A 25,405-nucleotide genomic window follows, 5' to 3' on the forward strand; every position below is an offset into this window, starting at 1 on the left:
GTTAGGTAGAATTTTGAGGTTCTGAAACTTCCCTATTATTTGTAACATTTTTAATGTGCAACATTGAATTGTTTCTGTAAGTAATTAGTTTTCAGGTTAAAATCACACATCATTAATGTGTGCTCTTCTGATGCATTGTTAAGGCTCATTAACTTTTCACTGTTAGCCCAGCACTGCTAATGAGGTACTTTTACCTTGTACTTGTCACACTTAGTCAAAGACTTTAGGTATTTCATCCACCACTGATTGGATTCGAAACAGGAAAAAAAAAAAAAAAAAAAAAAAAACCTCAAAACTTTTGAGAAAGTTTTTGAATGATAAAGGGTCTTTACTTAATTTATTGCAAAAAAAAAAACAAAGTTAATCCTGCTAACAGGCCATTTAAAGCAGTGAGGAACTAAGCTCTGAACTATTGCATTACAGGCACATTAAAGATTGCTGTTGAGAAACAACTTGCCCTTTTAGTAATGCAATGCTTTTACTTCACTATTTACTCATTTCTGAAGACAGCCACTTAGCCATAGGAATCATGATGGTGCTGATTAAAACTTTATCGGTCATAGATGTTGCTCACGGAGCCTGCGTGGGTGGAAGCAGGTTTGAGGTGTAAGTTTATTCGGCTCCCGATAAAGGCAGCCTATACTACATCGTAAAAGTTTCCATGACAGCCTCGTGGTAGGTTTGGTCTTTTCTTTTATCAGTCACCTCTGATGGCAGGATATATATTGCACTGCATGTGTTTTATGGTTGATGACAGCAAGCGGAGCAATATACAGTGTGGCGAACTAAAAACACGTCTATGACACAATGTTTTTATTTCCTTTTATAAAGATTCTGTTTTTTTTATGAGGTAGCATCAAGCAAAAACACACTGATAAAGAGAAAAGCGGCATCGTCGGTGAATCCAGTTTCACCTGGTGTTTCTTGTCGACTCCCTTGTGCTCATTCACACATCACACTGGTCTCATAATGCCGTATCGGTTGGTACAGAGATGTATCCTGATCCTGGCGCAGAGAGAAATTGATTTCCCACATGGTTTTTTCAGAGGCTTTGGTCCCAGACACCCAGCTGCAGTGTAGCGTCTGTGTCTGGAAGCATCTGCAGCCCGATGGAAAACCAGCCATGCCCATAATGACTGCAGCTCTCAGATGAACTTGCTCTCCGTGTGGAAAAATGTCAGTGAGGGAAGCCAGAATAAAGTATATTTATTTCTTAATTTCTTTATGCTTAGCCTTGACATCTTGCCTTTTTTTTTTTTTTTTTGTCAATACTTATGTGCTATTTAAACATTTTAAACTCTTTTCATCGCCTTTTTCTTTTTTGGAAGTGATTCACTTGAGCAGACGTGAAAGGACTGTGACAGACTCTCAGGCATTTCATTTAGCTTCAAGTGGAACTCGGAGAGTCACACTTACAAGCATAATGGGATCTTTTTTGTCAAGATGACACAGTATTTTAGACGCGGTATATGAAAACCATTCACCTTCCTTTTTTATGCTTAATTCTAGCACTTCTTCGCTCTTCATGTCAGTATATGCAGAAACTATCCTACAGTGACATTTGTCTTTTTTTAAAAAGTGCTCATAGAAATATCTGAAATGGAAATGACGTAGCTCAGCGTAAGAAAAAGAGCAGCTCGCCAGCACAGAATAAAGTAAAGCTCACCGATCTTGTGTGTAGTTTGATTTTCAGGAATTGTGTTAAAACAGGTTTGGTTTGGTTATGAATCAACAAAAATGTTGCAATGGGATTAGCTGAATTAAGAGTTTCCCCATGTTTCCAGGCCTCATGCTAAGCTAATCCAGCCAGCGTTGTAGGATGTAGTCATGAGAGTGAAAAGTCCTCATGTATCATTGTCATGTTCTGAGCATTTTTGTGAGGATCATCTGTTTGCAGTGCGTTACAGTGTCCTTCCCTCAACAAAAATGCTGAACAATTTTAACAATTTGCTTTTTTCCCCCGTAAGTCACGTCAGTAACAACCGTTTACCGCACAGGTGGAAGCAGTTTGAGAGTCCATTCAGCCGTCTGTTTGTGCTTGTTGCGTTGGTCATCGGTGTGCTGCGTCCTCAGACACACACACACACACACAGACACACACTTTGCCGTGCTGAACAAGGCCCACCTGCTCTCTCTTTTTCTGTACTTTACAATCCCTCTCTCCCCGCATGTTCCTAAGCAACAGCCACTCCTTGTTTACCTTTGCGTTTTTGCATTGTGATTCTCGTCAGAACAACGTAACCCCTGCCCCTCCAGAGACTGATTGTCAAAGCCTCTTTATTCAAAGTAGTATTGAAGCAAAGGTTATCGTTTACATAAGCCTGGCATGTATGTATGCACCTTCATGGAAAGGCTCTAACACTGCAGCCTTTTGATTAAACTCTGATACTTACCTCCAGTCTTTACTTTCTTCTCCACATGCAGCTACTAAAGATCTTTAATATAGTTAAACAATAACAGCATGTAAATATTTTGCTATCTAAAGTTGTCGAGCGGTTCTGTCTCTTTAAGCAGGCACTTTATTGTCCTCATCTCCTGCTCTCATGCTGCACCTTCCTCATCACCTGACTGTCATAAAAACATGTATTTCATCAAGCTTTCTCAAATATTGACCTGCCAGACTGTCCTTCTTTCACAAGTTTGAAACACGTCTGAAAATTGTTAAATGTACTTTCCATTGATGTTTGTGTGGCGTTAACAAGATTAAATGCGTTGCTATTAATCCAGCATTACGATCACTCAGAACAAAGTGCAGCTCAGATTTAGCCGGAGATAAGTGTCAAGAGATCACATGCTCAAAAGACTTGAAGTACGAGCAATTCTGTGATACTCAACAGTCCAAACATTCATTATGACTTCATGAGTTGTAGGTAGGTCAACATTTTTTGGCGTCCCCGTTTGCATTTGAGGTATGTACTTCAAATGTAGTGACTGTGCACTTCTGTCGTCAGATCCAGGAATGGGACAAGTGTTTATTGGCTTCAAGATTAGATAGAAACATCGGCCGGTGATACCTAATACCACACTGACCCAGTATCCAATTGTGTGAAATCAGATGAGCTCTCTTCAAGGTGCTAAGCTGTCTCGGTGTGAGTGGTCCTATCTGTGAGGCTTTAAGGGGGATCAGATGGGAAGAGCTGATTTAGCTGTTATTAGCTGTTAAACTGAAGTATGATCTGCAGAAATCTGAAGTACTTTGCTAAAGCTGCTCGTGTGCGTGGTTTACAGGGCTTTAACGGTACATAAGGTTAACACTGATAAAAATGATGCATCTGTCATACAGCAATGAGCTCATTCTGCAACATTTTTTGAGAATTTTTTCACTTAGATGAATTGAGAGAAGTTGCTTTGAGACTCACCAAATGTAGCTGAACACACAGGTTATCACGATTCAATAGGCAATAGATCAACACTATTTCTACTGTAAAACATGTAACCAGGTGGTTATTGAAATGACAGCCTCATCTCAGTGGGATGATTGGGTTAAAGAAATACAAAAACTATTTTAGATTTTAAGATTTGATACTGATTTATTTACTTTGACACTTAAACTGTGAAGACAATATGCTATTATTGTTGACTTGGACCTACTATAGCATTTTATGCTGTTAAATCTGAGACATGAGTTGTGTTCTTGCAAAAAAAAAAAAAAGTGTCAATAAACTGAGAAACTAATGTATTTTTGGGTGCTTTGCTTTGTGTGTTGATTTCAAGAATCAGTTTTAGTACAAAGTACTTACTAATTACTAAAGTAATGAGCTTTTTTTTAAAGCTAGAAGTACGCAAAGTGGTGTTATACCACTCTCTACCCTATGTACTATAATCTAAGCAACAATCAAATTTAGCTTTGCATAAAAACCTTGAAGCACCACAAATGAGTGACTCCACCCAGCATCTAAAGCATTGTGTTTAGTTTCTTTGTAAAGCAATTAACTGATTGTCTCTACTGTGAGGCAGGTTGCCTTGGTTTCTAGTCTTTTTAGCCGATTGTGTCTTCCTTCTTATCTCCTTCTGTGTAACTCGGTAAATTTACACCTTTCCCCAAAATGTCAGAGCGTAACCCAAAGTGTGCAACAAGACAAAAAAAAAAAAAAAAAAGCCCCAGAGATTATTTGATCTCAGTCCGACTCCGCTCCATATCTAGGTGTGTTACTTGCTATGTAACGCTGCATGCCTGACTGTGGGTGGACACATCAGCCTGCTTGTGTCCAGACCTGTTTGGTATGCAGCCGTCTCTGCAGCAGCCCAGTCCCCCATTCAGCTCTGACTCAACCTTGGAGCCCTAAGATTTTCTGTGCTCCATCTTAACATGTCGTGTGACGCAAGGCGGTTTGAAACGGTCTTCGTCAGAGTCATTCAGTGTGCAAGCTCCAAAGATAAGTTGTCCTTCTTGACATAATTAGCAGTTGAGAGAAATTGCATAATCACGTGGCAGTCATAAAGGATAATGTTTTTTTTTTTTTGTTTTGTTTAAGGAAAGAATGTCAAAATCTGTTTTTTCCCTCTTGTTTTTGCTCCGGCTTGATTGAGATTACGCTGCTGGTATTTTTCTGGGTCTGAGATCCGAGCTTGCTGCTGCCAGTATTACTGTGCTGTGACATGTTGGTATTGGTATGAATGTAAACACATCAGAGATGGGTGTGTGAATAAGCAGGTATAGTAGTGCTGTTCCTAAAAGAACCACTGCAGGCTTTAAGTGCTGTTCTTGTATCTTATTTGTAGCAGTTTGTGCAGTTTTGTGCCTATATGTATATGTATATGTATATATATATATATATATATATATATATATATATATATATATATATATTTTTTTTTTTTTTTTTTTTTTTTTTTTTTTTTTGCAGAGAAGAACTTATAAGCACAATTCCTGTTGTATATCATGTCGGTGGTAGGCGCTTACTCTTTAAAAAAAGAAAAAAAAATTTTTTTTGCTTTTCCAGTCTAGTCATGCATCAAATCGCTCCCACACAGCAACCAAAACAACAGCAGAGTCAGGGAGTCATGATGAGACATTTCAAAAATGTCTGCAAGAAAAGAGTCAGCCGGGCAGTGAAATGCAACTGACAAACACACACACACACACACACACACACACACAGCCTCGCAGATTTACTGCCTTTACCTTTTCAGTAGAGATTGTGCTTGTGAAATTCTATGACTAAGCTGAGACACCACAGAGGCTGAAAAAGAGCAGTGTTACTTAGAAATGCCTGCAGGTTCACACTATAGATTTTACTGAACATGACTCTGTCAGACATGACTGAACAGAAAAAACCTGATCTGGGTGTATTTGATTACTGCGTTTGATGATTGTTTTCCTAAAGTCCTAAAGTTCAGCACCTTGGATTTCAGTGGGTGTGTGATCAGTAGAGAAGCTGGCTTTATACTCTTAAATTCCAAATGATAAATACCCAATGTTCGTAATTGCTGCTAGTTTCTTGAATGTCAGCTTCAAATATGACCAAATCAAAAAATTGGATCACCAAAAAACAATGAATCATCACCATATATGCACACTCTATTATACCAAAGCAGCTCTGTCTGAAGGCCTGAAGAGGCCACACGTGAAGTGATGCTAACCTGTGGTTATGCAGAAAGCGTAATTTCTTAATGCTGCTGGTTCTACAGCCAACGTTCAGCTAAAAGATTGGATTGGTATCTGATTTTCAGTCCCATTTTGGAAATGTTTAAAATATACTGAGCTCTGAGATGAACTCTTGAACTTCGGTAAGACTTGGCGATAATCACTTCATGTAGAAAACATTTAAGAACAACTGTTGGCTCCATCTGTTAAAGAGTCATGGCAGATTTTAACCACGAGTGCAGCCATCTCCTACTTGCTCAGCGTGGGTCCTCATCTAATTTGATGTTTTAAAAAGCATGTCTTTTTTTCCCATTGGGTGCTATTTTCACTAATATCTCCCTCACAGTCTCTGGATCCCCCCTATTAAGTTGCGTTGGCCTTGTGAACATCAGTATCACACATCAACCTGTGATGTTCCAGGGTGCAATTTTTGCTCTAAGACCTCACTGCAATTTCCTGTTCTGTTTTCACAACTTGTGTGGTTCTTCCTATCTATGACATGCGGCCTGTTGCCACATCATCAAAATAGGCCGTTAGTGGAGGTTTGTACCAAAGGGCTCGATCTGTTTGCTGAAATAATGCTTCCCTCCAGTACAACACCTTTTCAGTAGATTCACTACACATCTGATTAAACATTACTATTATAGTAGTGAAAGGAATTCATTGACACTCGTGTTTTCTGAATGATTTGTTGTGATGTGTACTTGTATGTGTGGATTCCCAAGATTAAAACTGTATTGTTCAGAATATTGTGACATGGTTTTACTGTGTCTTTGTGGGATGTTTTACCATTTTTAGCTATAAGTGAACACTTATTCTCAGAAGAGACATTGAGGTTTCTGTCACAGAGTGTAAAAGCCACTGATGAGGCCAGGTTGGGGATGTGTGCCTGTGGTGGGTGGGGGTTAGTCACTCTCTGTTTCTGCACGCATCGTGGGGGAGAGATGTCTGCAAATGGCAGGTGTTGTTTTAACGCGTTGTGATGATTTTGAACGCACCACCTCTGGTATGAAACAACCAGCTCCGTGGCAGGTGTCACGGAGCAAAGATGTCAGATGACGTGGAAACCTAACAGTGTCTCAATTTCAATGCTTTCCAACTGAAAAAATTTAGCATCAAAAACACTGAAAATATAAACTTGTTGTGGCAGGAGTGATTTAATTTATGTGCTGAAATTCTGTGCCGTCATGTGTTAGGAAAACTGAGTCAGCACTTAAAAGCGGTCCACGTGTAAGGCCGTAATTCTTTCCCGTCACTCCTGCAGGAATATCTTTTAACTTCATAATTCATGTAGAAAAGACTTTGTGCGCGCCAAGTCTCACATCTATGAGAATAACGGCATGTTGTTGGAGGAGGAAGGAGGGGGAGTAGAGAACTTTCCGCTGTTACACAGAGGAAGAAATTTTCTTGTGAGTGTGGTTTAACAGACAGGAAGCAGCACAAACCCACTGCACAGTGATGCTGTTCCTGTGAATGCAAAAAACTCACAGGTCAGTTTGTGGCTATTCCTTTTTTTACTTTTTTTTTTCTTCTTCTTCATTTGGTTGACATTTCTCTCGTCTGCTATAAAGACGAAAGTCCAGCATGCCGTGCTGTGATGAAGTGCATGTTAGACAGAGAACAGCCTGTAATCTCTCAGGAGGAAACTTTTATATACTGGAATGAAAAAGTGACCAGAGGAGAAGTGGAATCTTCTCTCCGAGGACTCGTCCGCCTCTGGGGACTGAACTGAGTTTTCATCCCTGACCTACAGACCGTGTTTTCCAGCAAACACTAATGTCTCATGTTCCATAAAATGCCAGCTCTTAAAGCCAATAATGTGTTAGTTGGCACAAACAACTATTGTCACAGGGAGGCATGGGTCGTCATTCCAGAGCCCGGAGCCGGAGTGGAAAAATACAAGGTTCACGGGAGATGAGATTAAATTCCATTCTCTTTCTGAAAGCCCATGCTCGAGGTGACGTTTTTCTCTCAGTCTTCATTTGGCCCCGGTACAGCACAGCCTAGCGTAATGCAGACACAGTGAGTGCTGCTAGAACGTGTTGCCGTCTGTGTCTCTGAGGCCCGGCGCTCTGCAGCTGCACGCCGTTCTCAGCTGTCTCTGCCTGCCACTGTGCCCATTTCTGCCATTTTATTGCCACGGCGCATGACGCGGCCCCTGGATCGCAGCGAAAACACTCCTTCATCACAGCACAATGAAGTTGGTCTGGAGTTTGAAATGTGGTGAGACGTGCTCTATTGTGTAATGTTAGGTGGTTAGCAAAGTGGAGAATGCACAGAAAATGTTGTGCACAAAGCAGTTTTCATGTAGCTGATGTGGTGTTATGTTAGTGATGGACGATGGCTTTTTCAGCCCAGCATTGCTGCAACTTTTTAATTGCTGGTGTGTTGGAAAACACCGGCTTTGTGTGCTCTGCCTGAGGGATTTGTGCCATTTCAAAATGTAGATTATACATGATCTTATGTCTAGTTATGGCTATCAATACAAACTTATTTTTCTTCCCATTTTGAAGCTGCTATGGTTTCGGGTAACTCTCAGTTGGCGCAAGGATTGTGTTCTTGTTACATACTGGTGGGGAGTTTATTGATGCTGGGTGAAACAAAAGGGAACTGCCGTCCAGAAATAATGATCAGGATCCCCTGGTGCCCATACCGGCTATCACAGTGCTCCAGAAATGACTCCGAAGCTCGTATCACTGAGTCATTTCCTTTACAGGAACCCAGAGGATCCTGCAAAAACAGCAAGCTAACAACAATTTCAGAACATGGTTGGTGGTAATCCTGTGCATTTTCTGCTGTCTTGGTCCAGAGAACCGAGAAACCTCTGTGACTGTAGAGAAAAGTGAAGTGTTTGTAAGAAGTGTCTGAACACTGACTAATGATGAAATTACACCGGCTCAGTTACAGCTGTTAAACTGCATTTTTCTGTGCCACTTTGTACACTTCACATCTCCAGCAGATATACCTGTGTGGGGAAAAAAAAAGTTCTCAAATACCCGAAATAACAGTCAGTCACACATTTACTGACCGACTCTCTTAGCAGCATCTTTGAATCCTTTGAGTGTCGTCTGACCGCACCAGCAAACTGAGCAGACTGAGTCCTGTCACCTGAAGAAAAGGGAACTTCTGTAACCTGAGCTGAAAACGGCTGATAAGTAAAGTTTGCCTGCTCTTTTTCAAGCATCTCACACTGTTTGCACTCACCACATGTAGGGTGAGTCATTGCATAGTCATTCAATTGGCTTAAATTAGCTCCTTTCATGGTCAACAATGAGCTCAGCTGAAGAGACTAAAGCGGGGGGAAGTAGGACCTTCTGGGAATACTCCATTTGTTCATGAATCCTGACTCTAATTGGTTGTTATTGCGACTGGCAGTCACCGTGCTGTAGGGGTGGAGTAGGCCGGTGTTAGCTTCGTACTCCTCTTCAGCCTGCTTCACTGCTGTAATCGCTGGAGGAGTGGTGATTGATAGACACAATCCCATCGCTGTGGTCACGTGACGTGCAGTCATGGAGCGGTGCCATCAAAAGTCCATCATAATGTATGTAGTGATGTTTGAAGTCTGCATGCATCTGAGGATTATTTGATCATTTAATTTCCATGAACTCTACAATTAGTGAAAGACAACATCAGCAATTACTCTGATGATTAAGTAAAAAAAAAATCCATATGTCCTGCTAAAAAGATGTAAGGCATGTTATATGCTTATATTTGAATATAAAACAATGTAAATGTAATGCCTTGCCTTTTTTCAGATGCAAAGAAATAAAGATAAAAGAAATGATCAAATAAACTTCTTTTTTTGGCCACCTAGATATGTAACTATGGGGCAATAAAAACACCTAAATAGCTTAATTAACTGAAATGTCAAAATCCTGTTTATGCTTTAAAAGGCCAAAGAGTAAATTAATACTGAATTAAATAATACTTAGATACTCCATGGTTTGGCTTTTTATTAATTACTCCACAACATGCTTCCTTCTGGAAGTCGGTGTTGTTTTACAGCGGGTAGTTGTTGGAATTAGAAAGCAGTAAGAATAGATGAATAGCTGCATGTTTGTTCTTTCAGGACATTACAGCAAGCATTTTGTGCTGTGGAACTGGCCAGAGCGCCCCACCTGGTAACCAAACTAAAATACTCCAGCCTGTGAAAAGAAAGCCCCACCCAGTGCGACTCACAGGCTGTCTATTTGCTCTGTGGACTATTATGTATTGACTAACATCCCAGTCAAATCCCTCCCTTCGCTCTTCTCCTCCTCCTCTTCTCCTTGTCATGACGTAGCCGGCGCAGCTACAACCCTGCCCCTGTGCTGGGACAAGGCAGCTGTTGTCATGTGCTCGGCGATAATGTGCAGGCTGCGTCTGACTAATGGCTGCTTCTCTTGTATCCCTGTCTGCTGTTCGCACTGTGCCAACTGGGCCATCCAGATCAATGAAGCACTGACAGGACGGATAGAGAGAATGCAGGCATGGGCCCGCTGACATGCTCTGCTGCGTTGTGTTGCTAATGCTGCAGATCGCACACAAACACAGAGAAATGGTGTAAATTAGAGAGGCAAACATAAAACTTGTACTTCGAATACATTTGCTGTGTTTCTTGGTATTTGATCTCTATATGATGGCTAAGCTGCTGAACAGTTCAGTTTTTTCATCAATGCATCTGAGAACTGAAATGGTCATGTTTGCTCAGCGTCTATGAAGATGTTCTGATAGACTAGTAAACAGTGATTTCTTAGATTTCAGATGAAGCAATGGGACTGGGAAGGACCGTTTCAGAGTGATCTCATCCATTCTGACCAGTGTACTGTTTCATCTGGCTTTAAAGAAGGCAGATGAAGAATCTGAATGCGTTTGCTCTGTCTAAAAATGCATATTGTTGATAGTGAATCACTCAGAAGTCTAATCATATGCATTGGCTTTGTGTCCTGTATTTCATAAAATTTAGTCATCTTTGATCATTTGAAGCGCAGTACCTCTTTTCTACTTGAGGCTGGTAATGCACAGCGCTCAACACAAATATGTCAAAAGTACCAGGACACTGATCTCCAGACAGATGGCAGCAGTGTCCAGCTCCGGCAGAAGCTGGCAATGGAGGCCGCCTGGCAGAGACGGCAAGAGGCTTCGACTGAAGTGAAACACTAGCCTTCAGATTCAGTTTCTCTGTCTCTCTACTGTCTCCCAGTGTGATGCTTTCCAGGCAGTGGCCACACGTAGGCCTACTACTCTGTCTGAATGATTAACAAGAAGGCAAACGCAATTTGCAAAATCAGTTTGTGTGTTGTGCCACACAAGCGGCCAGAGTATGTCTTTATCATCTCCTCTTCTGCTTCACCTCCTTGTAAACACAATTGTTCCTGGTATGCAACTTCGTCAGTCACAGAGGCATTTCAAAGCAAATAAGCTCCACCCTGCAGCAGTGGGAAAACAGATATAGCAAGTGTTGGGTTTGGGGGGTTACCAAACCTTGCCATCAGACTGTTTTTTTTTTTTTTTTTTTTACTCCTGCCAGCTCTTTGGTCTCTGGGAAAGTGAAGGGTGGGGGTGTGTGGCCTCTGGGTCTTCTTATTGAGTTATTCTTCAACCCAACATGAGCCCCTCCCGTCCTTCATCCCTGAAACCTGCCTCTGGGTATCGGGTTGTTGGGACACATCTCAACACACACTAACAAGTACACGACCTCCAGCCTCCCTCCCCCACCGCCTGTGATCACGGCGACTCCCCCGGGGTCGGCACAGAGGGGCTTCTACAGCATCATTGCACCAGTGATCTTTTGCCTGTGTTTGTGTGAAGGGGAGTTCAGTCAGACCATCTCCGCCCCTGCAGCTGCTCATGTGATCACAGTGTCAGCCCCCTGAGCCTTATGATCCAGGGTGGTGTGCTGAGGGGAGTCACACACTCTGGAGCAGAGATGGATGTGAAATGAGAGGTGTCTGTGCTCTAATCTTAATGAACTGTGCACTTCAGTCCTCTCGGCTAAATGCTGCTTTGTGGGCTTCACCAACTGATTGGTTAAGGCAAATGTTGTGAATTAATTGGTAGTGATTTAAATAATGAAATATCTTTCTTTGAGCATGAAAGCTAAATTTTTGATGGTTTCATTTTTATGGTCTTATTTTCTGGTAAATTAATGATAAGTCTACACATAATGAATTTTTCAAGCTTGAAAATTAACAAACTATAATCCTTTTTTAAATGTGCCATATCTTGAGGTATAAGTGAGTGCTGCTCATCCTTTATCAATTTGGGTCACCTCATACCGTTTGGCACATGTCATCATCAAGTGATAGCAACGCTGAATCACAATAGTGTTCTGTTGTCCAGAAATATTGCAGTAATGCAATAAAAATACTTTTAAAGATGTCGAAGGAGAGTCCATTTAAAAGCAGTTGGCACTGACATTCATGGCTACTGAAAATATATTGTTTAATAAATGTTTTAGTATAATTTCGCAACTTCCTGTGCAGAATCTGTCCTCATCTGTAATTTAAAATTGAGTCACCTCCTTAAAGCTGAGTGGTTTCTTTAACAATAAAAATGAGAACAAATCACTGTGAAACTTACTAATTGTATGATTCATGCTGAGTTTGAAACATTATTGACCCCAATGTGAAAAAAAAAACAAACATCTTGTACACTGTGCACGCAGCTTTCTGATGATTGTAATTATACCTATTAGAAACTATTTACATTTCTGAACGTTTGTCATGCAAGCCAGCAGGAGTCGTACAGTTTTATGTTATACCTGAAGGTTTTTGCTTTATGGCATTAAAGGTCAAGACATAACCCAGAACTTTGTCCCCCCTCGAAATCGTTTCTCTGACCAGGTTTTACGCAACCTAGTTAGAGCTCATAAACCTTCAGGGTTTCCAGTAACACTCTGTCTGCCTTTACCTGCCTCTTGTTTCCCAGTGAAATTAAAGTGATCTAATAGATCTGCTGACCTGCACCCCCCCCCTTCTCTGTCTCTGTCTCTCTGGCAGGTGTAGATGCTCCAGGCGCAGCGGGGCCCAGCCTCTGTGTCAGAGAGGGACGAGGCTGCTCCCACCTGGGCCACAGCACTCCTCTGAAGCTCGGATCAGAAAGCAGCAGGACCAGGAGGCCATTTTGTGACCGTCTGCGCTGAGAAGGAGCTGGACTTGTCGTAGCAGGAGATATTTCAGGCGTCTCTCTGCCCTCTGAACTCCACTGCCATGACGACTGCAGTACAGTCGGGTGAACTGGTGTTTGAATTTGCCAGTAACGGGATGGATGAAATCAATCAGGTAATTATCATACTGAGGATACCACATGTGTGCTTGTTGCTTTCGTGCCGAACTGGACTCCCAAGCGTAGTGTTTTGATGAGAAGCACCAGGGTGTTTTCCCCCCCCATCCGTCTTCTACAGTTGATACACTTTACGCAGTCTTGTGGAGAGCACTACTTTTCAGAACAAACACAGCTTGCGTAAACAGCGCGGTCACTTGGGGAGGATTTAGCCTGTGATCTTTAACTGCGACAACATGCTGGTCAGGGAGAAAGGTCTGCAGGCCGACGGAGCAGAGGAGAGGAGGTTTGGGAAAAAGAAGTGTGGGCTGCTGGGAGCACGGGAATGGAAAGACTGAAAAACCTGCAGTGAGGTTAGAGTGTGTGGGAGGGAAAGGGTGGGGCTTGGGCATGTGTTTGTGGCACAAAGGTGACTGTGTGAGCGTACGATGTGAACCTGTGCCTATGTGTCTTTTCATTACACGGTCAGGTGTGCAGTTATCTCATCCCCCAACCCACGTCTGAATCCTGTGGAGCAGGCTTGATTGTAAGTGTGGATGTACCTGTGTGTGTGTGTGTTTATGTGTACTGGTATCTGTATGTGTGTATCTAAAGTGACATGTTGTCACTGGATCCCTGAATAGCACCGGTTCAGGCCTAACCTGACGGACCAGTTGCGAAGCTGTTTGGAAGGGATGGGATAATTTCTCTAAAAGGTCTTGCATTGTTCCAGAGCTACAGTTTCGTTCCTTGCTGCACCCACTCTGCCTGTTATGAAAGCCTTTCGCCCCTATTTACCAAGACGTGGAAATAACCCTACCACACTACCTGCACTTCACTGGCGTTTGGTTTCTGCTGGTAGATTTCAAAGATTCATACATGCCACGATGAAACTGTTGGAGCTGAGTGTTTACTTCAAGTTGATTCTGTAATGATTAACATCACAAAATGGGTTTTAAAGTCAATACATGGCCTAAAATTAAAAGGCAAGAAAAAAACCAATTCTTAGTTTTTTGTTTTTCCATTTAGATTTTATATGTATGAAAACCAAAAATAGGATTTCCCTCCCCAAACTCCCAAAGTTTAAAATCTACAGAAACTGAATTTGCATGGTATAGCATTGGTTGTTTTGCTTTCTCACATATCACAATGAGGATCTTGAAGTGCACAGACAGTTGAACTTCATTGTGGCGGGACAGGTAAAGCAGAACAGCGCGAGGTGTGGGGGAACCGCCTGCACAGATGCTGTTGCTTTCAAAGGCAGAATGAGGAACTTATGAATGCAAATAGGCCTGACATATACCACCCCGTTTCCCTGCTAGCAACAGTCTTCAAGCCAACAAAGAGGAAGAAGTAGTTCAAGCACTGATGTTAAAAGTTAAATTACGTGCCAGATACCTCTTCTACCACGTGACCGTTTTATACTCTCAAACAATTTGTCTTTCGCCTCGTCACTGCAACATGCGTGTCAGATTATCACTTGGTTTAACATGACAAAACAAGACCGGTGTGAAGCGTTCCCTGTGAAAACAGAACCCATTTAACATCAAAACAATGGCGGAGACGGCGCTCTCACATGCCTCATGCGCTGTCAGCACACTGTGTGGGACTGAGGCTTTCTGCGTGTGACAGGAGGGGGTGGGAAGTGCTGCCGTCTCGGGAGCTCAGCAGACCAATAGTCAAAATGCCTTTGTTTACTGACACGCACACACACTTGACTGTCACTCAAGGACAGCAAGTATCAGGTCCAGCTAAGGAAACGTGGTAGCCTCACTGTCTGCCTATCTGATAGTATGTCTACCGAAGCCTCTGATTAATGGGAAACATTCAGCGAATGTCAGAGAGACACTGATAGCGTCTGTAGTCAAAGCAAAACTCAGGGTTCTGTTGGCCTCAGGAGGCCGACGCGTTTGCCACTGAGATGACAAAAAACTGTATGTTGTTGATCTCTGGGAGTTATTATTGACGCCATGTGGAGCCGTCCAGATTTCTAAGCACCTCCGCCACAAATAGTGTACATAATGCACGGAACTTCTGATAAACAATTCATGTGTGTTTTCGGCCGGTGCGGTTCACAAACACACACTCACTACTGTGTCCAACTAATGAGCCGGTCTGTTAGTTTCTTGGTTAAAGTGTAGCGAAAATGGGTCTGTAGTCGTGCACTCAAATGTCCCCTTTTCCAACACCCCCCCCCCCCCCCACCCCCACCCCAGCTCAAGGCTGGGCACCTGGTATGCCCCAGAGGTCCAAGCCAACAATGGACACTTGTATAAAAGGACAGATAAGCCTTTATTCTTGTTCCTGATGCCACACCTTTCTGTCTACGGTGTTTCCACTTTAATCAGGTCATCAGTGGAAGAAGGAGATTTGCCCGGATTGATAAAATGGACGGAAGATGCATTTGGTTAAAGACAACAGTTTTTTGTTTTGTTGTTTCATTTTTTTCCTTCTGGGAGTCTGAATGTGCCAGTGTTGCAACTCCTCTGGTCAGCTGAGAAGCAGCTGTGTGTTTAAATGCTCCTTGTCTGGTCATGCTTTTGTCCTGGCTGGGCACATAGTTGTGTTAGCATTTTAAATTGAGAAAATATTTCCAGCCGGAGTTTTATGCAGTTTTTTGTTGTGTAGATGAATTTGTGAAAAGGGGAATTTTTCATGAAATAGTAATTTGTTTACATTTTCAGAGTCACTATTCCTCCAAAGGCCAGTCGTGGATGCCAGTTGCAGTGGATGTTTGATAGTCAGAAGATGATTTCTTTTTGATGTGTAGTTTGCTGCCATCTGCTGGCCATCAGTTTGATTTTCTTCTTGGCGGAAATCCAAATACCTGACTTGAACTGACGTGAACTTTAACATGGGAGGAGGCACCGATGGTGTAGAAATGTTTTATATTTTTCAGTCAGAGCTGTTTTTGTCGCACATTGCTTGCTTTCCCTGCTGCCAGTTGTCGAGGACCATAAGACTGAGTAACTCAGAGGACTGAATCAGTCCCCCTGTCCCCCCATGTGACATAAACCAGGCCCCCGGTGAACGCTCTTGACACGGCCTGTGTTTGAGGAGCTCTCAAGTACGTTGGGCCTCTCAGTTGTTGTGCAACGGTTTCTTCCGTGCTCCGGTTATTCCCTCCTTCCCCTCGCTTCTTCACGCATCCGGCTGTGCCATGCCTGAAAGGAAACAGCGAGGTTAGAATTCCCAAAGCACGTTTAGGACATGATGAAGGGGATGCTTGCCTGCAATTCATAACTGATCCATTAACATTCATTTGGGTTTATATAATTTTCTGAGCATAAGATTAACTTCTCAGGAGAAGTAGGCCAGATCAAACAGCTGGTTCCTCTCTTCTTCAGTGGGTCCCTGTGGACTGCTTCAACACCACAGAAATGAGCTCCTCTCCATGCTATGTGCCTCCACATTAGCCAAAATTGAGCGTGAATTTATTATATTTCAAAAGGCAATAAAAAATAAAAGTCCAGATTGGGTTACAGCATTAATCTGGTATCATCTGGTGAATTTATTCTGTATTTATAATGTGCAGAGGAGCGCTCACTGGTGTCTTTTTGCTGCATATACAAACCCGTACGCATCAAGACCGTCATTTGGCTAGCTCCTACAATTGTCTCGTATAGTGCGTACCTTACCCTGTGTGTGTGTGTGTGTGTGTGTGTGTGTGTGTGTGTGTGTGTGTGTGTGTGTGTGTGTGTGTGTGTGTGTGTGTGTGTGTGTGTGTGTGTGTGTGTGTGTGTGTGTGTGTGTGTGTGTGTGTGTGTGTGTGTCCTCTCTCTGTTCAGCTGGATGACCCGTCAGTGTTCCCAGCGGTGATCGTGGAGCAGGTCCCTGCGGCCGATCTGCTGCAGGTCTACTCAGGCCTCGAGTCCGATGAGGTGACCAACGGCATCATGGTCGACACCACTCTCCACGTGGTGGAGGAACCTTCCATCCTGGTGGGCGGAGTGGATCTCTCAGGTGAAAACTTTACTGTAATGTTCAGGTATACAAGGGAATACAAGAAGCTTTCAATCACACACGGAGCAAGAGACAAAAATCAGGTTGTTTTGAGTTCAAATTCACTATAAGGATTGACTCTTAGATACTTACACGTAATTGTCAATATATCCTAACGAAATTTTAGTTTGTTGCATTTAGGTTACAAGGAATTTAATTCATATTTTCACGTATTTACCTGAAAATACTTCATATTGATGAGTGTGTTGTGATGTGATGGACAGAAACAGCAGTGTCTGCCACAGAGGACAACATGGAGACAAACGAAGCCGCAGCAGCACTTCTAAGCATGGAGTCTCCAAACAACATTTTGGATGAAAAGCGAATGAGTAAGTTTTTCCATTTTTTAAAATATCCATGTAAGATGTCCATTTTCTGTGTGTTTTGTTTACATATTGTGATTTGTGTTTCATTTAGAAAAACCTTTTCTGGATAGTGTTTCTGTTGTAATTTTCTCAGCTGCAGTGGCAACAGGAACTTGGACATTGTGATTTTCACGTGTACGGTCTCAGTTCATGTTCATTTCAGTTGTGTTAATGTGACTTTGGCTAGATCACATTTTTTTTTTTGGTTTTAGTGTTGAAATGCTTCCTCAACTTTCGTCCAGATCATAAGTTTTCTTTTCAGATGTTTTTCCACTGCCTCTTGTGTCTGGCTCGTGTTTCCTGTCGCCCCATGTGACATTTCTGTATCTCTGGTTTATGTATAGTTCACACCTACGGCGCTCTGCTAGAGTCAGATCTGACGTACGCCCCCCTGAGGCCAGACCCGATGGACAGTGTTGCCCTTGATGTGTCGCTAGACGAGGACACTTCATCTATGGACGAGATTCCTCAAAAGTGTCCCTTAAAACCTCAGAAAAAGACCAAAGGTAGCGCTCCTTTTCTCTTTCTTCCTGCTCACTGGACCAGGCAAACCGGCACGCTTTATAAATTCAGTGTCGTCGGTAATTAGATGATTTCATTGTGGCCTTACACCCTGTAACACACTACCCCTCAATTTGAATCACAGTACGAAAGCCGCGGGTGGTGCGTTCCTGCTCTCCCATCACCACCCCTAACCTGCCACTCAGGAAGAAGAGCAAAGAGGGCAAAGGTAAGCCTCACTAACTAGTCCTCTTTGCTGTAATGAGCCAATAAAAATCAAGGTCTCTCCTCCTCCCGTGCACGCTCCCTCTCCTCATGTGGAGTGTGCAACCGGCAGTCTTCAGCCCCAGCAGTCCAGGGAGGTTAAATCTGGACGAGTTAATGGATGAGGGGATCTCGGAGTGCCGTGTTTCACAGGGAAACAGAAGTGATTGCAGGCTGGAGGGCACATTGATGCTCCACCGATAGCAGCAGACTCGCGCTGCCTAATGTGGACCCTCATTGCGCCATACAGTGTGACACAGGGAGGAGGGGGCTGGGGACTGCAGGTTCAGCTGCACACATATACATCACCCTGTCACGGTGTCTGGAATCGTAGCGACTACTGGGAGCGTTGCTGTTTTTAACCACTTCTAGCCAAAGCATCTCACAAATTAGAGTAATCTACTCTGAGGCTGGGTATAATTAATTTTCTTTCAAGGCACTCATGCACACACACAACTGACACGACAATGGATACAAGAAAAAGAGCACCTTCTCCCGTAAACCCTGTGGCTTCTATATATAAACTGAATTGCTAAATGAATTATAGATGTCTACAGCACAGCTCGAAGGCCTCGCCATGAATGTCTGATGTGCTTGAAATTTGAAAACATGACTTTAAATTATTTCCTCACAATTTGCAGGCAACACCATCTACCTGTGGGAATTCCTCCTGGCTTTACTGCAGGATAAAAACACCTGTCCCAAATACATCAAGTGGACACAGCGGGAGAAAGGCATCTTTAAACTGGTCGACTCCAAGGCGGTTTCAAAGCTGTGGGGCAAACACAAAAACAAACCTGACATGAACTATGAGACGATGGGAAGAGCTCTCAGGTGAGAGCAACACACCGGCGGGCCGAGCGCCATTGTCGGGCACATTAGCTTTAATTTAACTGTGATCCCTGCAGACACGACCTCATAGATATGTTCATAATACCTTACTGGAGTGTTACTTTAAAATTTTATGAGGCTGGTAAAATTTGAATGGTGAGCGTGTCTATAGTGTGTTGAACAGCCTCTTACCCATTCTGTCCCCCAGGTATTACTATCAGAGAGGCATCCTGGCCAAAGTGGAGGGGCAGCGACTCGTCTATCAGTTCAAAGAGATGCCGGCCGACCTGGTAGTGATTGAGGACGAAGATGCCGGCTCAGATGCCGGCGCCGGCTACGGAAACCAAAGGTCTTCCCACGGGCGGTCAGTGGTCCGCGGAGGATCCAAAGGGCACGGAAGACCACATGGTCAACACCAATTCTCAGCGAGACACATGAAGAAGGAGCCCTGCGACGACTACCTGTACCAAGAAGCCAATAGTGGACAAGCCGAGCAGCTCCTTAATTCCATGTTGGAGGGGAATCATGGCTCCAGCCTCGACGATACAGCACAAACTTTGAGGTAGAAGAGCGGCACACACGCTCTCTTTCAGACTGTGGTGTTCTTCACAGCTTGACAAACACCACAGTTGGTGTTTTAAGTGTGACCATCAGCTAAAACAAGAATAGCTTTATTTTCTTCTCAGCGTGCAGCTGCTGCAAAATACAATTTTCTGTCTCGTGATCTCACAGACTGGAGCGAGTCAGGGAAATTGGTTGGAGTGGTTTTAGCATTTTTCCAGATATGATCTGTGCATATAATGGCAGATAAGTAACACAAAATTGCCGTACAGAAAGATCAAGGCTGTGATGGATATGGCTTAACAAACTGTGCCGCTGATATATATTTTATCCAACAGACAAGTTTGCTTTTCACTTACAACGTATCCAAGTTACTTTATACAATACGAGGAGTGTTTATTTTGGCTTATTGTGAAGATTGACTCATTTTGAATGCATTGCCACAGTCAGGAGCTGATTAGCCGGTTGCCTGGTGACTACTAGACTCGGATATATCTGCTGTGATTTTGCACTTAGATTTCCGTGTTGAATCGAGATACCAGGAAATGTGTTCTCAGGTGAAGTGTAGCAGGGCAGGTTGGTTTGCCTCAAGGCGGAATGAATACTTGTGGGGCAACTTATACCTACAAGAAATGGAAAAATGACACCGCTGACACTCCTAAGAATATCAGACAGCCACACATGATCGTTTTTTCACTGAGAGTCTATTTTAGATACGCCAGTTAAACTCAAATTCATGTTTTCGGACTGTGGGAGGAAAGTAAAGAAAAGCCCACTCGGAACGGGGTTCATTCTTGGTATGAGTGCTAATCACTGCACCTCCACAACCTGCAATCTCCACTCAAACAATTAGAACAAATCAGAACCGTGAAATGCCGTCATCTGTATTGACCCTAAAAATCCAGCGGGAAGGCAGGATGTACTCAAATCATTATTATGTCTGGATAAAAAAGTCTTTTCGGGTGTAATTAACAATCAGGTGGCTTCTTCAGTTTAACATGAAGCGTTTTATTATACCTTTATGTAGTTATTGAAGGGAACAAAGCAACTGAAAAAGCAATAGCTTTGCAGTGAATGCCGCCTTTGTAAAGTTTATAATGTTAATTCTTTTCTGTGGATAGCAGGAAAGCCTTTCATTGCCTTTTGTTTTTGTATGTAATGCAGTTTTTGTTGTTCTACAGGTTCACTTTTTATTTTATTGTGCTATTGTGGAGTCCACAGCCTGCATTATCGCTCATCTGACATTTTCTAAATTGTTAAGCGTTGTCTGCAGTTAAGAATCGATGGGAATAATAATTTCTGCCCTACAGCTGTCAGCTCTGTTAGTTTTATTAATAAGAGCATTAGCCCTACAGTTTAGCATCACAGCTTTGTGTGGGGTAACTTTTCATTGCAGGACTCAAATAAGAAAACAAACCTTATGTATCAAAGATATCAAGGGGATTTTCAGTCTCAGCGGCTCTGTCAGGGAATACAGCCAAGTGCATCTATTCACTTTTCTTTTTTTCTCTTTCCAGGACCATCAGCACTCCTGCATCTGTTCCGATGGTCCTGACATCTCCCAGCTCTCTGCAGTCTGTTCCCCTCACCACTGTCCTGGCCAACGGGGACTCCAACCACTCCTCCCCTCCTCGGGTGATCCTCCACACCATCCCCTCCACAACAGCAGGTGGCAAAGATGTGCTCGCCATCCAGACGGCCTCTCTAGCAGGTGGGGCCAACAGCCTGCACGATGGCCTCCCACAGCAGCTCCTCGTCACCAGTCTGGCTTCCTGTCCCATTTCCCCCACCTCCTCCGTTTCCTCCTCCTGTAAATCCCCCCCAGGAGTCATTAGTTCCACCGCTTCCAACCTCAACGGTCTCCCCCGCCTCGTCACCATCAACACCACCTGTGGGCAGACCATGGTGGCGCAGCAGCCCGGCACCGTAATTGCCACCGTGCTGAAATCCAGCGACCTCCCCGGGCTGCAGGTCAAAGAAGAGATGCTGGACACCAGCTACTTCCAGTCGATGGTGAACGGCGATCCATCACTGGCAGCTCACACATTTGAGAAAGAAGAGATGGAGGCGGGGGAGGCGGAGCTGCAGTACAGGACTGTGATCATTGGTACCAGTCAGAACCAAGTCCAGCAGGCTGCGAGCGAAACTATAATTAATGGACATTCCTCTCAGAGCAGCAGCCCGAGCGAGGGCCTGACCCCCGTGGAGGAGCTGGAGGTGCGCGGGGAGATGTCCCTGCAGCCGGAGCAGGGAATCAAAGACCTGCAGGAGCTACCGCTGTCTGTCCAGCTGCCTGCAAACTTTATCCAGATAAAGACGGAGCCCGCAGAGGCTTAAGGCGGCAGGACGCTTCCACACAAGCTGAACCAAAAACAACTGCATTTCTTCTGTCAACACACCTGATATTTTCTTTCGGCCACAGGGATCTGATCAGAGATCAGAAGTGAGGGATCAGGCACCGTGTTGCTCAAGTCGGTTGATCGGTTCAGCCTCAGGATTTATTGTTTACTCACATATTTTGTGACCATGTGCCTAATTTTGAAAATCAAGGGAGTGTTTAGTCTTTTTTTTTTTTTTTTTTTTAATAAGAAGTCACTTTTTCAGATTTGGGATGATCTTCTGTAGACATGAACCCCAAATACACACACACACACACACACACACACACACACACACACACACACACACACACACACACACACACACACACACACACACACACACACACACACACACACACACACAAATGCCTTCCACGTTAGGAGAGCAGCCATCGGATGAACCAGGGATCCCTGTCTACCAACTGTGCCAGTTAGTCTTTTTTGTTTTTGTTTTTTTTAAATCTTGCATCTCATTGGACTGATATGTTGATGGAGGAGAACGTAACAAACCAAAACCGGGGACCAAATGCCAAACGGTGCAGCGATGAACACTGGGAGGACGTGCACGGTGTGAATGCACAGCTTGTCGAGTTCCTGCTCCCACGGACGAGTCGTCGATGTCATGTTGCCGTGTCCAACCTGCTGAAAGCTACACATCTCTGAGTTTAACAGAAGAGTGCCTTACAGGAAGTTCCAACAGCTCGAGACTCTTTGCTGGAGACATCTGCTTAAAAGATGAAAAACGGACTAAAATGGCTTTTCAGACTTTCAAGAACTTATTACTCATTTATTTTTTCATATAAACAAAATAGGTATGCATTCGCTCTCCATTTCCCCTGGCCTTAAAACATTGTGTTACTATGGAAATGGGCATTTTCTGTCCACCAAGGACAGTGTAACATCAAACCTGTTTGTATAGAGCTGTGGACTGGAGGCACAGCAAGATAGAGAGGCACAAATGGAGAGTAAAGAATACACAGCATAAAACAGATTTTATCAGCCTCTGCTTAAGAGGCTCCAAGGTTTAAAACCTATTTATATAAAATGGAATATATAAGAATCTGTCTATCTATCTATATAAATATATAAATACATATAATATACAATTAAGAATGAATTTAAGGCCACAGCAAATTTATTTATTTTGTGAATTCCTAAATTCTGTAAAGAAAAAAAAAAAAACAACAACCTGGCACATCTGTTTTTCTATTTTCATGTGTAAACCTGAGGGACATACAACGTTAATACCAGGAAGCTTATTTAGTAGTTTTTTTTTTTTTATGTAAGACCAATGTTTTTTTTATTTGTATAGCATTCCATATGATCAGCTTTGGTATTCTCTTGAGTTTTGGACTCAAGTGCTCCGTGCAGCATCATTACTCCACTGTTATACGCTCCTGTTGTGGATATCCTCTGTTGTGTGTCTGATTTAAACATGTACTGAATGTGCTTTTTCCTTTTTTTTTTTTTTTTTTGTTTTGGTTTCTCCTCTCAGCGGACATACCTTTTCTTTTTTCAGCAGCCAAGCCGTAGAGGCGTTCAGAAATAGTATGTCGTTTGTTCTACATAAAGCATCAAATGTATCAATCAGTATGTTGGAAATCAACTCGCTTCACTTTGGTAAAACAAGCAGTCGTGCTGTCTTTTAAAACTCTGCGCCCTCTCTTTTTTTTTTTCCTCTTGCCTCACCTTCTCTCCTCCTCCTCCTCCTCTTCCTCCTCTCGGGTCACTCGAGTCTGTGCCTTCTTTATTTGCTGTCCCACTTTGTTAAGAACCTCTCAGGCCAGCCATGCGATTGGCCCCTTGGTCCTGCTGGGGATGAAGCCATATTGATCCTGAGTGGTATCACGGCTAAATTGGTTGTATTTTCCAGCCGGACTGTAGCAGCAGAGTGAGGACATTCAGACATACTGACCTCCATCTGCACTGGCACATAAGGACAGGAGTTAAACGCTACTTTACAGCCCCACATCAGCCACAGGGCTCCAGGTCTGCAAAGACACTCTGAATGTAAACTTCTGCTTCAAGTGCATGCCTGTGCACATTTTTGACAATCAATAATTACACTGGGTCGCATTTTCATTGAATTTTGTCATTTTTAGGGGGATTTGCTGCTTATTTTTTGCCCTGTATATATTCTGGTATTTACTCTGCTTTTTCTTTAAGCACCGTTGTCTGTGAAATGTTGAGGTATGTCCACTGCTTGTATTTTGTTGCTTCTGTCGTCTTGGGTTGTCAGTGGCCTCCTTTATGCTGAATATAGAATAGATTTCTAAGAAAAAGTCAATATGCTAATTAAAAACAGAATCTTCTTTGTTGAGCATCCTCTTTATTTTATTTGTTGTTTTGCGCAGGCAGAGGGGTTTGGGGAATCGTGTGAGGCGGCAGATAAAATGTCACACAAGACATCTCTGAAAAATTAAACTGAAAACCAAATTAAACTGGGAAACAAATAGCTGGCGAGGGGGTTACTAAGTCCATTAATTTCCACTGTCGAGATAATGAAACTATTTCTGCTTTGAAAACTCAAAGTTGTCTTGTTGGGCTGGTGTGGCTGGTGGGGGGGAGGGGGGGGGGGAGGGGTAGGCTTTTGATCACATGACATTTGAAGAGAGAGAGAAAGGGAGGGAGAGAGATCCTGTAGGAAGCTGGATGGGAGCCATTAGCAGGCCGGAGACTGATTGGACTGTACTTAAGAGCACCGTTCCTCCAGTTGCTGTGGGTGGATGAATACATTAGCATGTGACATGCCCAGAGCTGAAAACAGCCCCGTCTGTCACCACAGCTCGCATCGTGAGGTAGGTGTGTGTCTGTGTGAGTATGAAGGGTTACACAGACTTGAATTGATTCTTAGAGCATGTGTGTGTGTGTGTTGCTGCATTGGCATGGATTTTGTGTGTGTGTGTGTGTGATCAGGGTCTGGGGTTGTGGGGGGGGGGGGGGGGGGCTGTCTGGCAGCAGGGCTTGCCTACTGTGCCTTCCACTGTCTACACCCACATGCACAGCTGTGTAGCACACAGTCCAATCTTGCCATAGGGAAACACACACACACACACACACACACACTCAGAAAACAAGGCCAGAAGTTCAGGCACAGCCACCACACCTTCACTCCAGCCAACATCTTTCCAGCTTTGTGCAGATGAGAAAACTGTTTGAAATGGGAGTGAAATCATTCCACCAGCTCCACAAATCGCCAACAAACAAACCCTCCATTACATCCAAACCGGCGCTCTGCTTTTCTGTCGAGCGTCGCATCGATCGGCTGCCATATGGTAAGCGGAGGTTCTTATGGATTACCAAAATAATGAAAGGGTACTCGCAGCCGTTGCGTCTGCGCTACTCCTTTGGTTAGTGAGTCAGAGACCCTGAAGATGGAGCATGAGCCGGGTCCTGGGAGAGGAGGACTATTTCTGTGTCGCCTCCAGCCACTGACACAGCGCAAGTGTTTACTGCTGTGCCATGCTGCCTCTCACAGTGGGAGCAGTTGAAGGATGACGGCTGACATTATTGTGCCTCCAGCCTGTAGCAGGAACAGTACGGGGAGAGCTTATTTAACCATCAGGTCACCAGACTGGCTGCAACATTACGGAGGAAAGGAGTTGGTGACTGCGGTCTCATGGCCGCTCGCAGCTCCACGTGGTCCGTTAACCCCACAACCCGCTGCTGAG

General features: G+C 43.5%; 1 protein-coding gene across 5 annotated transcripts in view; it reads left to right on the top strand.

Annotated features, from left to right (window-relative positions):
* Positions 1-22,989, top strand: part of elf1 (E74-like ETS transcription factor 1) — a 38,849-nt gene extending 15,860 nt beyond the window's left edge. For 4 of the 5 annotated variants that reach the window (XM_030105747.1, XM_030105756.1, XM_030105764.1 and 1 more), the window contains 9 exons: positions 12,568-12,849; positions 13,320-13,376; positions 16,618-16,792; positions 17,056-17,160; positions 17,541-17,702; positions 17,843-17,926; positions 18,603-18,795; positions 19,001-19,354; positions 20,871-22,989. In XM_030105747.1, coding sequence (XP_029961607.1) covers positions 12,778-12,849; positions 13,320-13,376; positions 16,618-16,792; positions 17,056-17,160; positions 17,541-17,702; positions 17,843-17,926; positions 18,603-18,795; positions 19,001-19,354; positions 20,871-21,690 — 2,022 coding nt within the window. In that variant the 5' untranslated portion in view covers positions 12,568-12,777 and the 3' untranslated portion in view covers positions 21,691-22,989. The remainder of the gene's footprint in view (positions 1-12,567; positions 12,850-13,319; positions 13,377-16,617; positions 16,793-17,055; positions 17,161-17,540; positions 17,703-17,842; positions 17,927-18,602; positions 18,796-19,000; positions 19,355-20,870) is intronic. The other variant, XM_030105772.1, reaches the window with a different exon arrangement.
* The last annotated feature ends 2,416 nt before the right edge of the window (positions 22,990-25,405 follow it).

Source organism: Salarias fasciatus, chromosome 2 (genome assembly GCF_902148845.1).
Source record: "Salarias fasciatus chromosome 2, fSalaFa1.1, whole genome shotgun sequence".
In the NCBI taxonomy this organism is placed as follows: Eukaryota; Metazoa; Chordata; class Actinopteri; order Blenniiformes; family Blenniidae; genus Salarias; species Salarias fasciatus.